We start from the raw sequence: 14,481 nt of genomic DNA, 5'->3' as shown, positions 1-14,481 counted from the left end.
TGCAGAGATTCTTGTCCTCTATCCTGGTTAATCTCAATATGCTCCTTGCCCAACACTGTATTTACTGTATTTAATGTAGATTTCCCTATTGTTTGTGCTGTTATGACCAATTTCATCATGTTCTAGTGTGAGTGTATAGCTACTTTGCCTCAGGGATTTTCCTCTCACTTACACAGACATAAGGATTCAATGATTCAAGGAGCTTTCTTGTCATTTGCATCACATGTTTACATGAGGTGAACAAAATTATGTACACACGGTCCCGGAGCGAAAAGAAAAAAGAAAGAGAATAACGAAGAAACAGAATTTTTTTTTCAAAAGTAATAAATAAATAGTTTGGGGGGGGGTTAAGAAAACAGAATAACAAGTAATAAAATAATACGATAAATAGAGTGCAACAACCTGAGTACCAGTATGGAGTTTGGATATAGAATGTAGGTATAACTACTTTAGCAGCAAAAGGCCTTGATGACCAGCAGTGATAAAGTGATGGTGTCAGTAAGTGTCAGTAGTGGTTAAGGTGCTGCAATATCAGTTTTTCTCCATTTATGCATTGAGAAGTCTCACAGCTTCTGGAATTAAGCTGCTTCTCAGTCTGGTAGTTTTGCAGTTTTGCATTTTATGCTCGTCAGCTTCTTGCCTGAGGAGGCAGAATCTTGGGATTCTGAGTTTGTGGTCTATTGTTGTTGTAGTCGAACTGTGTCATGGTCCTGGGTTGTTAGACCCAGTGTTTTGTGTTTATTATCGGTGGCATCTTATGTTTCGGGTTAATTCTTGTTTTCTTAGTTCTTCGGGTTTTGGTTCTGGTGTTTAGTGTTTTATTGTTCCTACCTGTGTTCTTCTCCCCTGTGCTCTGTTCATGTCCCGGAGTTTGTGGTGCAAAACAGTTTGTGAGTTTCCTGTTTTACTTTGAAGGTCTGTGTCTCGTTATGCCATTAGTTTCAGCTGTCTCCACCCCTGCGTGTCATTTCCTCATTACCTGGTGTGTATTTATAGTGTGTGTTTGCCTCTGTTTGTCCTTGCACCGTCTGTGTAACTTGGTGAATATCTGTGTCTCTCTGCGCTTCATTCTCCACTCCTCATCCCCTATGTCACCTCCTTATGTTTTTTCCTGTATGTTGTTCTGTGAGTTATGGTTTCGGGTTTTGTTTGTTACTAGTTAAATACAAAATGCTGTTTCTAAAAGAAGGTGTTTATTATTAAGGGGATGACATGACCCTGTGTGAAAAAGGGATTGCCCCTAAATCCAATTTCATTACCTGGGCCCATGTCCTGTATGTTTTAGGTTTGACAGTGTTTTTAGTAGATAAAGGTGAATGGCTTAAACATGAATTGAGCTCTGGTTTGGGGAAGGCCTCGGAGGGGACTGATAGCAGCTCCTACAGATAAGAACCAGAAGGGGTGTGTTTGTAGGCATGGTCCCGAACCTGAAATACAGATATTTTATCTCCAAAACTGGTTTGGCCACCCTTAGCAGCAACAACTCCAGTCAAGATTTGCAATAACTGGCAATGAATCTTTTACAGCGCTGTGGATGAATTCTGTCCCACTCGTCTTTGCAGAATTGGTGTAATTCAGCCATGTTGGAGGGTTGAGCATGAATCGCTCATCCCAGAGCATCTCAGTCAGATTCAGGTCAGGACTTTGACTAAGTCACTCCTGAGTCTTCATTTTGTTTTTCTTTAGCCATTCAGAGGTGGACTTGCAGGTGTGTTTTGGATCAGAACCCAAGTGTGCTTCAGCTTGTAGTCACAAACACATGGCTGGACATTCTCTTTCCATAGACAGTAGAAGTTATGGTTCCATTACCACAGAAAGTGTACCAGGCAGTGAAACAGCCTCAGACCATCACATTATCACCACCATATTTTACTGTTGGTATGATGCTCCGTTTCTGAAATGCTGTGTTGCTTTTACACCAGATGTAACGGGACACGAACCTTTCAAAAAGTTTGACTTTTGTCTCATCAGTCCAAAGAGTATTTTCCCAAAAGACTTAGGGATTGTCAAGATCTTTTCTAGCAAAACTGAGACGAGCCTTTTTGTTCTTTTTACTCAGCAGTGTTTTTCGTCTTGGAACTCGCCATGCAGGCTGTTGATGCCCAGTCTCTTTCTTATGGTGGAGTTATGAACACTGACCTTAACTGAGGCAAGTGAGGCTTGCAGTCCTTTGGATGTTGTTCTGTGGTCTTTTGTGACCTCTTGAATGAGTCATCGCTACTCTCTTGGGCTAAATTTGATCGGCCGGCAATTCCAGGGAAAGTTCGCCACTTTTGCCATGACTCTCCTCTGTGGTTCTCTGGAGTCTTACAGCTTTAGAACATAGCATTACAATCTTTTAAACACACACATAGAGAAAGAGATAGTATAAACAGAGCAAGTTGCTGTAGAACAAAACACATTTAAAAGTCAAAACTGTAGAATTAAAGGGTGGATGGACAAGCAGAAGAAGAAGGCCTTCGTGTCCTGCACAGCCAATACTGGCTAACTCTGGAGGCTGAGGCTGGGGCCTGACCGCCCTCAGCCTTGAAACTGGAATGGATGTAGTGTGCTTAGTCTCTGCTCATGTTCAATCTCTAGTGGATAGGGAATCACTCTCTGGCTTGGGCCCAGTGTTGGCTTATCCAGGCAGCCCTTGTCCTAGCCATAGGAATTGGGTGCGGTCCCGATGTTGACTGATCCAGGTGGAAAGACTGATGATGTGCTGGGTGGTGACTGCTGCTGTTGCAGTGTCAAGGCATTTGTGCCGAGCTGCTGCAGCGACAAGGCTTGGGTGTAGGACTGCCAGTGCTGCAACAATGACGATGGGCATCGACAAGGCCCACACTTCCACTTTAAGGACAGCACAGTCTCAGGCAGGTAGCTAGCAATCGCTGTGACAAGTGGGTGGCTTGCTGCCTGTGTGCTAAACCCACCAACTCTAATTATAGGTGAGGAGTGGTGATGTGCACCAGGCAGTTGGGAGACATGGCGTACCCCACCACCACACTTTCCATTGGGGGACTTATGGTCAGGCGAGTCCCTCCGCAGAAACACTCATGCTATGAGATGAACTATTTGCCGCTCGTAAAATTCCTTGTCTGCTCGGTCCTTTATCTGGTTGTGTTATTCTGTTATGGCAGGGGTCCCCAATCCCAGTCCACGAGGGCCGGTGTCCCTGCAGGTCTTATGTGCACCCCTGATTATACACAGGCTGGAGATGAACCAGGGGAGGGAGAGGTGATGAGCTGTATGCCTCCTTGGTGTTGGCATACAATAAGTCCAATGTTTTATTGTCTCTGGTGTGGCAGGTGACGTACTGGGTGAAGGTGGGGAGAGTGGACGACAGGGAGATGTGATTTAAGCCTCCAGAGAGCAGGAAAAGGGCCTAAGGGTGCTGTGTTTGGAGTCTGCTGGTTACAGTGTGCAGGACCTCACAGGCTGCTGCAGCGTTAGCAGAGGGCGGGGCATGCACAGCTATCATAATGACGTGTGGAAACTCTCGCGGTAGATAGTACGATCTCATGCTAACCGCTAGCAGCTTAATAATAATAAATCATAATAATACATTTTATTTGGTCACCTTACAAAGAACAAAATTAATAAAAGGAGCAATAGTCATAAAATATATAAAATAAGTTAAAATGGCAAAACAGAGCTTGACAACAGATAAAATCAGCATTAAAGCGAATAAGCCAGTTTAAACAGATGTGTTTTGAGCTGTGTCTTAAATATGGAAAGGGAGTCAATATTTCTTATGGCTGGAGGAAGAGAGTTCCAGAGCCGAGGAGCAGAGCGACTGAAAGCTCTGTTCCCCATAGCAACAAGGCGTGAGGATGGAACAGAAAGATGAATAGCAGATGATGATCTGAGAGGGCGGGAAACAGTGAGCAGGTCACACAAATATGAAGGAGCAGATTTATGGATACACAAGTAAGATTTTAAAATTTATCCTGGCTTCTACGGGCAACCAGTGAAGCTGCTGAAGAACTGGGGTAATATGAGCTCTTAACGGAGTGCAAGTTATGACTTGAGCTGCAGAATTTTGAAGAAGTTGGAGTTTATGAAGGGACCTTTTAGGGAGACCAAATAGGAGGTCAGCTTAGCATCTCTTTGATAGATAAATGCCCAGCGTTACACCATCTATCGTTCACAAACACAGCCAGGCCCCCTCCTCTCTTCATACCACTCTCCGTTGTTCTGTTGGCCCGGATCAGATGGAATGTTTACGTGTGAGTCCGGAGTTACGACTCTGTGAAGCACATCACGCTGCACTCCCTGTAGCTCCTCTGATGTCTGGTTAGAGCCGGCAGTTCATCCACTTTATTGGGGAGAGATCTCACTTTCCCCATAATACCCGATGGAATCACTGGCCGGTACCTCCTAACCTTACTGCGATGCTTGATCCCCGCCCGAGTGCCGCGTCTCTTCCTCCTCACCTCGCGGGGGATGTTGGCTCGCTCGGCGGTAGGCAGAACAGTGGAGACCCCGAGGGCTAACACCTCCACGCACCGGACACAGATACCGTAAAAAATATGATAAAAAACACAATTGTCCATAAAATTCGGAGGTCGAATGTGGAGTAGTACAGTCCACAATATAAAAACAAGAACACGAAACAACAAAGAAAGAGAAAAAAGGACTCGGTCAGGCCGGAGCTACTAATACTGGCTGCCAACTCGGAGTGGCGCTAGAAATTATCTATTGTTGCTGTTTATTTCAGTTTTTTAATTTAAGGCAATAAAACTGTGATGCAAAAGAATTTACAATGTTGGTCATTAGTTACATTAGTTACCACATTAGAAAGTGCAATTTTCCCTTTAGTCATTTTGGCAGTCCCACCAAGAAAAGCAACATTTCACACTCACAGCCTTTATTTTAAAGTGACTTTTTGAAGGAAATTTGATGTTGCTTTCTTAGCCCTGTTTAATTTAATGAATGTTATTATTATCTTTTAACTTTATAACACATTTTAAATTTGGCACAGTACCTTAATTCTCTTTGTATTCACCCAGGTGAACATGTGGATCGACAACTCTGCCAGGATGCCATCCTTCCTATGCCATTTATCTGCGAGGTGCCTTGCCCTAAGGACTGTGCCTTGAGCCCCTGGAGCTCCTGGTCTCTCTGCTCCCACACCTGCTCTGGAAAGAACACAGAGGGCAAACAGACCAGAACTCGTTCCATCCTCGCCTATAATGCAGGAGAAGGTAGGAACTGTATAAGGAGAGCAAAGCAGCATTGCAGCACTCATGAAGTTACAGTATAGGTAAAGGTAATTCTATTAAAAATGAATATGTGCCTCTCACCTGAGCTCCTCTGTGTACGCTGGGTCTTTCAGCAATGACATCAGCATATTTAATCAATGCAAATGTTTAACTTAATAGTACAGAAGTCCAATTTACACCTTTAAGAATACAGGGGTAGGTTGAAATTGGATGCTTAATAATAAGTCTTATTTTTACAGCATGTTTTTCATTTTCCATTAAGGACAAGAGAAAGCAATGTGAAATTTAACATTTGAACATAATTGAACGACATTTGAAAACGTTTAACCAAATCAACTTTAAACATAATCTAAATGTCAATCTAAATATCGCATCAAGTGAAAATCTTGATGGAGGCTTTTATCTTCAACATCAAGGATTATTGATGTAAAGTTGTAAAGGGTTATTCAGCAAATTTATTCACATATGCTTTTACCATTGTTTCTACAATAAGTTGTCTTATGGCACATATGCTTTGTGATCATACATTTCTCAAGTATTCAGATCCATCATGTTTTGGGTTTATCAAGACTACGTATTCTGCCCACAACATCAGCAACAAGTCCAAGTTAAACTTGCAAACCACGTCTTTGTACAGACTGTATACACATAAAGTGCTCACTTACCTAGCATTATCATTATCATTATCATTAGCACATACACACTATGTGTATATACACATACAGTGATGAAATATTGCGCAAATGTCATAGACGTACACATCTTTTGAAAACTATAAACCAGATTATGGTGCAGTTTGTTTCGTTAAAGTGACTGTATTTTAAATTTGTGTCTTTGCACGTACTTCCGTTTGGATAACAATTTTTCATTGACCATTAATCATCCCAAATCTCAGCTGCATGTCACTGGATATGGATGACATATGCATGGGCCAGATGCTGACTGGTTGACAAGTGGGTCAGAATAGGGAACGAAGCAACTGTGGAGTTTACCAGGAACAGAAGAAGAGAGAAAAAATACAGCATGAAAACCACGGATCACTTTTCATTGTTTTAAACACTCAGTTTTGTTGGTTAGCCCACTACCTTCCATCATATTCTGGGCACCTTCTGCTGGCTTTGTCTTGGCCGGTGATTGTTTTCAGACCCCTCCAGAATGTCCTTGCATTATTCCCTTAAGCCACTCCTCCAATTTTCTCTTGTAGGTGTCACTTCCTTTCTCTTTGTCTAGCACATTCACTGTTTTTGGCAGCTTGGGGATGGCCTGCCTGCCTCCATAGAGCCGTATTGCCACAGTGAGGCAATGTTCAAAATATTTGGTACAGCGAGTCTGTGGGCCACTCTTTCGTGTGCTGCTGTTGGCCCATCGCCAGCTGCAGATAAGAGCGTTATAACTTACAAAGACCTGAAGTGAAAAAGAGTGTTAAAAACAATGAAAGTATCAACTGTCACTTCCTTCACTTTCCTTATTGCTGCCCACCTGTCAACCAGTCAGCATCTTCCAAGATGAAAATCTGACCCGAGGTGGCATTCCAGTAGAAATTCCTTCCTTTTGCCAGTCTCCTTTGCTTTTTGAGTCCAGAACGAATTAATTCACCCACTTCTCTGAGAAGCACAACACAGCAAAATCTCCAGTGTTAAATTAACACTAGAGAGTGTCTATATTGGTCCATACCTCTGAGTGTTAAATACAACACTGTTGAGTGTTAAAAATGGCTAACACTGAGCAGTGCTGATTTTCTAACACTGGAAAATAACTCAAAATGTTAGAAATATTCCAGTGTTAGAAAATCAGCACTGCTCAGTGTTAGCCATTGTTAATCTTCAAAACTGACTAGGTTACTTTTAAACATATAACACTGTCAAAAGTGTTAATTTAACACTCAACAGTGTTGTATTTAACACTCAGAGGTGTGGACCCATATAGACACTCTCCAGTGTTAATTTAACACTGGAGATTTTGCTGTGACGATGCGAAATACGTCTTGTGCAGACTGGTTAATGTTGTTAGCTCTTCCATCTTATCGGACAGAGATCTTAGATTTCTCGTAATGACATATGATATGGAAGGTTTTCCCAAGACTTCACTCTAGCTCTGCAGCCTGTCTTTCTTCTCCTTACTTTCATGTGGAGCTCCAGAATATAAAACAGTAGTTACTGTGTCAATGGAGCCATTGCTGAATGGCTCCTTCCATAATCAGATTTGGGTAAGTGGAAATATAGCAAGTAAGCTACTGAAGCTTAAATGTTTTAATACATCAACTGCTGGAGATAAAAGGTTTTTAAGAATTCTCCTCAACCTCTGATGCTTGATATGGAAGGACCACATCAGTGCTGATCAGTTCAGCACTGGAGCACCAGATGTTAAAGTATGGTTCAGGATTCAGTTTAGAGATTTTGCAGCCTGCAGATGCAGCCTCTGCGAAGATTGAATCTGCAGTGTACCGTATTTCCTTTTTACAATGTGTTCCTCCACTACATGCTTCACTCTGATGGACTGAGATCACGTGTATTGCTGGAGCGATCTGAACTTCACCAAGTGATTTAAGTGGTACTTTCTGGGAGTCAACTCTAACACGGGATTTAGTGGGGTGGGTCTCAGTTAAATCAGGTAGTAACTTGGCTGTGGAAGGCAAAAGATTTGTGGATGACTCACTGATTTGGGCCATAATGTCCTTGAGAACATAATCCCTGCCAATTACCTTAGCTAGGTTTTTAAGTTTAGGGAGGATGGAATGGGTACTACTATATCAACTGCCTGTCTATGCAGTTTAGAGGTTTGCTCATCTACTAATATGATCCTATTAGTGGAGCGAAACCTTTTAAGAAAATCTGTAATTTCTCCCACTTTCTTATCATCTATAGCAATACCATTGATCATCACAGCATTAGAGATTTTAAATGGAGAGTTGTTGTTTTTTTTTCAACAATATCCAACTTTTCTTGAGACTAATCTTCATCAGAGGGTGCAGTTTAGAACTGTAACAAATGTAACTCCCCCAGACCCTTTATTTGGTTACAAAACTTTGGACCTGTGTTTAGCTTTGTTTAGGTGATAAAGCGTGTGAGATTGCAGGGAAATAGCTTGAGGCTATGTGTTTTAAACACTCACTTTGTCTGACAATACAGGAGTACAATGAACAAAAGGTTGCAGTTACTATGTTAGCAGAAAATGAAATCCACAGAGAAGTCTGACATGAATAATAGACTGCACCAACGATAAGTAGGGACGAATAAACAGACATCAGCCTTTGGCCATTTTGGATGATGAACCAAGAGAGAGCAACTTTAATGACAGCCACCAAATATATACATGTGCATCACGTGTCAAACAAAACACATCCCATTGGCCGTTTCCATAATTTGAGAGCATTTGCTTTCTTTCATGTCAACATACTATACGTTGAAATGAAACATTGCCATTATTAGTATACTTTTCATACTTTGGAATATAATCGAATTTCCCAGAGGAACCCACCCGAGGGATTAATAAAGTTCTATCTAATCTAATCTAATCTAATCTAATCTAATCTAATCTAATAAATACATTTGCTTTACCAAACTTCTTATAAGGCAGTTAGTGCACACAACACTTCATACATAACCAAAAACAGTGACAATATTTTTTTTTCTCTTTAAAAAATAGCTTTGCAGGCGCAAATATTATATTAGTACAAAAATACCCAATTAAATACAAATCAAGCATAGCTACAGCTTACACTTTAGATCCAAGTTTCCTGTGTAAATTAAGAAATATATTTCCCTCCACAAAAAGTAATAAAAATACACGTCTACAAGTTGCACCAGGCAAAAGCATACCTACTTTAGCATCACGCAGTTTAGAAAAATTTTTATTCACTCAGAGTTGGAAAGATTTGTCTTGACAGGCTAAGCTAGGTGTTTGCAAAATGCAATCAGGCACCACATGACACCACAAACTATGTTTCTTTCCGTAACGCAATCATAAATCCTAACATCCAAATGAGAGAAAAAAGAAAAAGAAATGTCCACATTACAGTCTCCTTCACATACATTTGGGCTTTGCTTTTCCTTGTTTTTAAAATGAATGAAGATTTGACAATAAGTCAGCTGTTAAAATTTTGATGAGCATTTTGGCATAGATTGCCCAAGGCAGTCATGGAAGTACATCATTTTGAGCAGTCCTGAGTCCTCTGTTAAGGCTGTTCCTGCTTTGGTGGGCTTGGAGGCTCCTTAATTTTTAAGCAACAAAAACAATTAATGATATTACAACATCAGGAAACTTTTGACCAGGAGGAACAAATTAAAGGGCAAGAACTAGAGCGTGAAAAGGCACAATTTTAAAACATTACTGCAATTTTTTCTTAAAAATTAAATTAAATTTTTTTTTTTTTAAAACAACGTTTACAATGCTACGGAAAAAGTTCAGAAACTTTGACAGACTTGGTGGTGGTGCTACAGTAAGATGGAAGTATAGAGGTGAGCTCATCATAATTGGTATTGGGAAAATACCATCTATTAATATAAATTGCACTGAATCAGTCTCAACTCGAGTATGAAGGGAGGAAAGTCACAAAGGTATGGAGCCCTGAGAGGCCAAACGGACTGCTACTTAACAAAACACCAGCAATAAGAAAAATCCTGCAGAAGCACACAAAACATTATGAAAATACGAAAAACAAAAATAGAAAAAAAGAAGACAGAAATAGGAAAAAAACAGAAACAGGAAAAAACAGATTTCCAAAAGCACAAGGGAAGTGTTTCTGGGGAGACAATAACCCGACGGACCAATTGCAGGACCTAAAACATGCTAGGCTAGGTAAGTGTGTTTTAATCTCATGATTCATATAATACTGATTTTTAGGCTAATAGTTGGGCTAACACACTAGTGATGTGTCGGTCGCGAACGAAACGGCTCTTAGAGCCGGGTCTTTGACGTGAACGACGCGAAACAGCTCCTTATCGCTAGCTGTGTTTTTTTCCCCCCTTCTCTCACCCTCTCCCTCACACTTTTTTTCTGCATGCCAGCCTTGTGCTTTGCGCTGGGAAGAAGGGGGAGGGGCGGTAGTTAGATTTGCACAGGAACAGAGCGGGGAGGGAGTATGGGCAGAAATCTGTGCCGTCAGAAACTGAATTTGAATAAGTTAAATTTGAATTTGAATTGCTCAGATTGAATCTGAATTGTAACTTGAATAAATGCTTTTGAAAACTGAATTTGAATTAGTCTAATTTGAAATTGAATTTATGGTTTGAAAATGATCATCACTAAATTGAAATTGAATTTTATATTTTGAAAATGAATTGATTTGCTTTGAAACTGCATTTTATCCTTTAAAAATTCAGCTCTCGAATAATTTCAGTTTCACTTCTCACCATTCAGTTTCAGTTCTAACATAGTAATGGAGCAGTATGTTTAAAAAAAAAAAAAAATCTAATTAAGCATGCACTCAGTACCCTAAGAATTATTATGGTAGTTAAACACAGTGGTAGTTGTATATCATATTATATCATATATATATCATATTATATCACTTCAAACAGAGATGATCCAGTAATGCTGCACTAATGAATTAGACTAACTATTCACTTTAGCTAAAGTTATTAAGTTAGCTAAAGAGTTGGGATGCTGTGTAAGACATAAATAAAGCTAAAATACAAAGGTTTGGGCACCGTTTTGCATGTTTCCCTACTGTAGGGGTCTCTGCAAGCATACAGAGGGGGTACTCTGAGAGGGTACAAGATGACAACTCTGGAATTCTACTAGAAACAGTCGATCATATTTGTTTGTCAAAGCTGAATTCAGGGCAAACTACGCTAAATTAGCGTTTTTAGCTAGCAGCTACAATAAGCATAAAAGTTACCGTACGGCTATCATTAGTTAACATGACGCTTGTTCTTATACATGTAATACATTTATTACCAACCTGAGAGTTTATCCGCTGGTCATTCGACATGACGAATGACTTCTGAAGTCTTAATTCAGCTCAAGACGCTGTAGATTCCCGTCGGTAACACTTTCGGTCCGCTAGTAAAATGTAGTTCTATTAATCTGCGCTTGAACCGGAACCGGATGTAAGTTCCAAAAAACTGGATTTTGGAACTGAAATTGAATTGTACAACTGAAACTGAATGGTGAGAAGTGAAACTGAAATTATTCGAGAGCTGAATTTTTAAAGGATAAAATGCAGTTTCAAAGCAAATCAATTCATTTTCAAAATATAAAATTCAATTTCAATTTAGTAATGATCATTTTCAAACCATAAATTCAATTTCAAATTAGACTAATTCAAATTCAGTTTTCAAAATCATTTATTCGAGTTACAATTCAGATTCAACCTGAGCGATTCAAATTCAAATTTAACTTATTCAAATTCAGTTTCTGATGGCACAGATTTCTGCCCATAAGGGAGAGACAGAGAAAGAGAGCCAGGGACAACAACGTCACATTAGAAAGGTATAGTAATCATGCACAACTATTTTCAGTTACAGATGATAAAGGATTCAGAAAGTTTATTCATGCAGGCCCATATGACAGAGAATATGCATCTTCTTTTTGTTTTCATATTTTAATTTATATTTAATTGTGTTGTGATTTGCAGTGTTTTGTGTTGTTTCACTTTAAATGATTTTCAAAGGAAAAAGCTGAAAATTTAAATAGTTAAAAGTTGAACCGTGAATAGTTGGTTTTTGTATTATATGATTTATTTATTACATTTTATGTGGAGTGAATAAATAAAAGTATATTTACGGTGGCCCCTAGAGACAAAGCATGTACAAACTCCAAAGCACGTAAGAACTGCAAAACACGTAAAAACTCAGAAGCACATAAAAACTCAAAACACGTACAAAATACAACAGAAGTGCTCTAGGATGCTGGGCGCAGTGTTGAGCTTTGTTACCTAGTGGCTACACAAGGCAGGAAGTACCAACGACCAGATTTGGTGTGTGGTAGTAACAGGTAAATGAACATTTTTTTAAATTATTTGAATATAACAATCAGAATACTTTATTCATCCCGAGGGAAATTAGGGTTACAGCAGGCAGCACGCTAATGGCGCATGCGCACTTACAAAGGAACCTTCTGACCAACTTTACACAAACATCACATTGGGCAGACATGTCAGAAAGGTAGGCTGATAGGAAAAAACAACGAAAATACACTACATGAGGTAAGAGGAGGAGAAAAAAAACTCCACTCAGACTGAGCTCCTAGTGGGAGAACAGTTTGATAACAGAAAAAACACCTCAGCACAAAAGCACATGACTATCAATACACCATAGAAACACAAGACAAGCAACAGGGGCGGGTAAAGGGTAAGAGAGAGCCGGTGTAGACAGCGCATCCAGTCCTGCAGCATCTGTGCTGGTCCAGTTGACTGCTATCTTCCCCGGTAGGGCACAAGCATCGAAGGCGTTGGAAAGGGAGGGGGGATGAGTGAGTGCTTATCAGTGTAAGTGTGTGTGTCCATAGTTTAGCTGAGACAGTGTCCTTCGGCCTATCAGGCTAAGTAAACAGTCCTCCAGCCAATCCAGGTGTCCTTGCATGGGATGGGAAGAATAGCCGTAACACAGTCATTATCAGGGAGTGATTGTTCGGCTCCAGCCTTGGGCCTGCAGCTGGCGCCGTGATGGGGATCCGCAATGTTTATGTTGGTTTTGTTAATTTCCATGCGAGCAGCCCAGGAGAATTTTTCAGGCTGCTCTTTAACACTCGATCTCCCGTTGGAGAGTCGCGAGCCTCTCCATGATGGTATCAAACTTCTGTTCCATGGTGTTATTGTTCTTTTGATTCTGAGACCTCACAACTGCAGTGATCCGTTCCACGATGTTTTCCAACTGTCGCTCAAAGGTCTCATTTTGAGCAGGCCTCTCTCTGATGTTTCCCCTCATACGCTCAATGGTGTTGTTTTGAGCCTTCACAGCAGCTGCAAGCGTCTCCAAGGTGTTGACCATATTACGTTCGTTGTGAGAGGTCGCGCCTCGTTCCATTTCGATTCCAGCGGGCAGCCTTGGGGGGGTTTGAACAGCCGGTTCCGCTCTCTTATTTCTCCGATAAACCAGGGCTAAGCCAACTCCGATCAGCATGAACCCTGTTATCATGGTTCCGAATAGATAGATATCTTCAGCGTCCTCGATCGACAGTCCCGCCAGGCACATGATCCTCCAGTTCTGCCACCCGTCCATCGTGTATCCGGCAGGGAAAGTCCCTCCAGGGCACTCAAACTCTCCCGAGCCCAGATTTCTCGTTGAGAAAAGGGTGTCAATAGCATTCAGAGACCAGTTGATCAAATCCATAATTCTCTTTTAGGTTTTAGAGAACGACAGTGGGAGGCTATTCCAGGGAAAGTAATGCACACAAGACAAGACAAGGACATAGAGGCTAAGCAGGGAAGATAAGGGTGAGGAGGAGAGGAGAAAAGTGCGACCGCCTTCGCTGAGAGCTAAAGAAGAAGAATATATATGAGTGCTTGTGTATAAATACACAAACAATACACATATGCTTTCAATTGTGTCATTTAAGTGATCTAGGTAGCTCTGTTTTGGAAGTTCAGTACATGCTAGAAATGTGTTTTGGAGTTTGTACATGCTTTGTCTCTAGGGGCCACCGCATATATTTATATTAGAGATTGCACGATACCACTTTTTTATGTCCGATACCGATATCATAAATTTGGATATCTGCCGATACCGATATGAATCCGATATAGTGTTTTTTAATCAACAAAACTGTTTTTTAAATATCTTGCTGCATTTTGTATAAGTTCATACTCAAGTTTAAAACAACAACGACACTAAAGCTATTCTGTTATACCTGTATGCAAAAAAAAAAATTTCATAGTTCAGCAATACTGATCAATCTAATAAACTTAAACCTACACCATCCTCCCTATTCTGGTATTTTAAAGAGTACTTAGCATAAATATTAAGCAACCTAACTAATAGGGTTCCAACTCCCAGCAACAACAAAAATAAATGAATAAAAAATAGGGAACCACCCCTCACGCTCCACCTCATGATGCTTAATCAACGTAATCAACCTTAATTTGATGCAGTGTGAAAAAAAATGCACAGAAATCAATTATTTTTCAAGAAATATTAAATAGATTCAACATCTTTCTTCAACAAAATTGCAGACTGCACAGATGGTACCTTCCCAAAGGAAAAAGTACTATAGCTTACTAGGGTATATATATTAGACTTAATAGTTACTATATACAGTAATTGACTTCTATTCATTTTACATCAAATTAAAACTTTGGGTGTCAGATAATTATTTATTAAAAGCTCGACATTTG

At 40.3% G+C, this 14,481-nt stretch overlaps 1 protein-coding gene across 2 annotated transcripts in view; it reads left to right on the top strand.

Annotated features, from left to right (window-relative positions):
* Window positions 1-14,481, top strand: part of thsd7aa (thrombospondin, type I, domain containing 7Aa) — a 169,833-nt gene that overhangs the window by 83,073 nt on the left and 72,279 nt on the right. For both annotated transcript variants that reach the window (XM_026157251.1, XM_026157250.1), the window contains exon 7: window positions 4,995-5,189. In XM_026157251.1, the coding sequence (XP_026013036.1) occupies window positions 4,995-5,189 (195 nt within the window). The remainder of the gene's footprint in view (window positions 1-4,994; window positions 5,190-14,481) is intronic.

This window comes from Astatotilapia calliptera, chromosome 22 (assembly GCF_900246225.1).
Source record: "Astatotilapia calliptera chromosome 22, fAstCal1.2, whole genome shotgun sequence".
NCBI classification, from domain to species: Eukaryota; Metazoa; Chordata; class Actinopteri; order Cichliformes; family Cichlidae; genus Astatotilapia; species Astatotilapia calliptera.
This window is presented reverse-complemented; position numbering and strand designations above follow the sequence as displayed.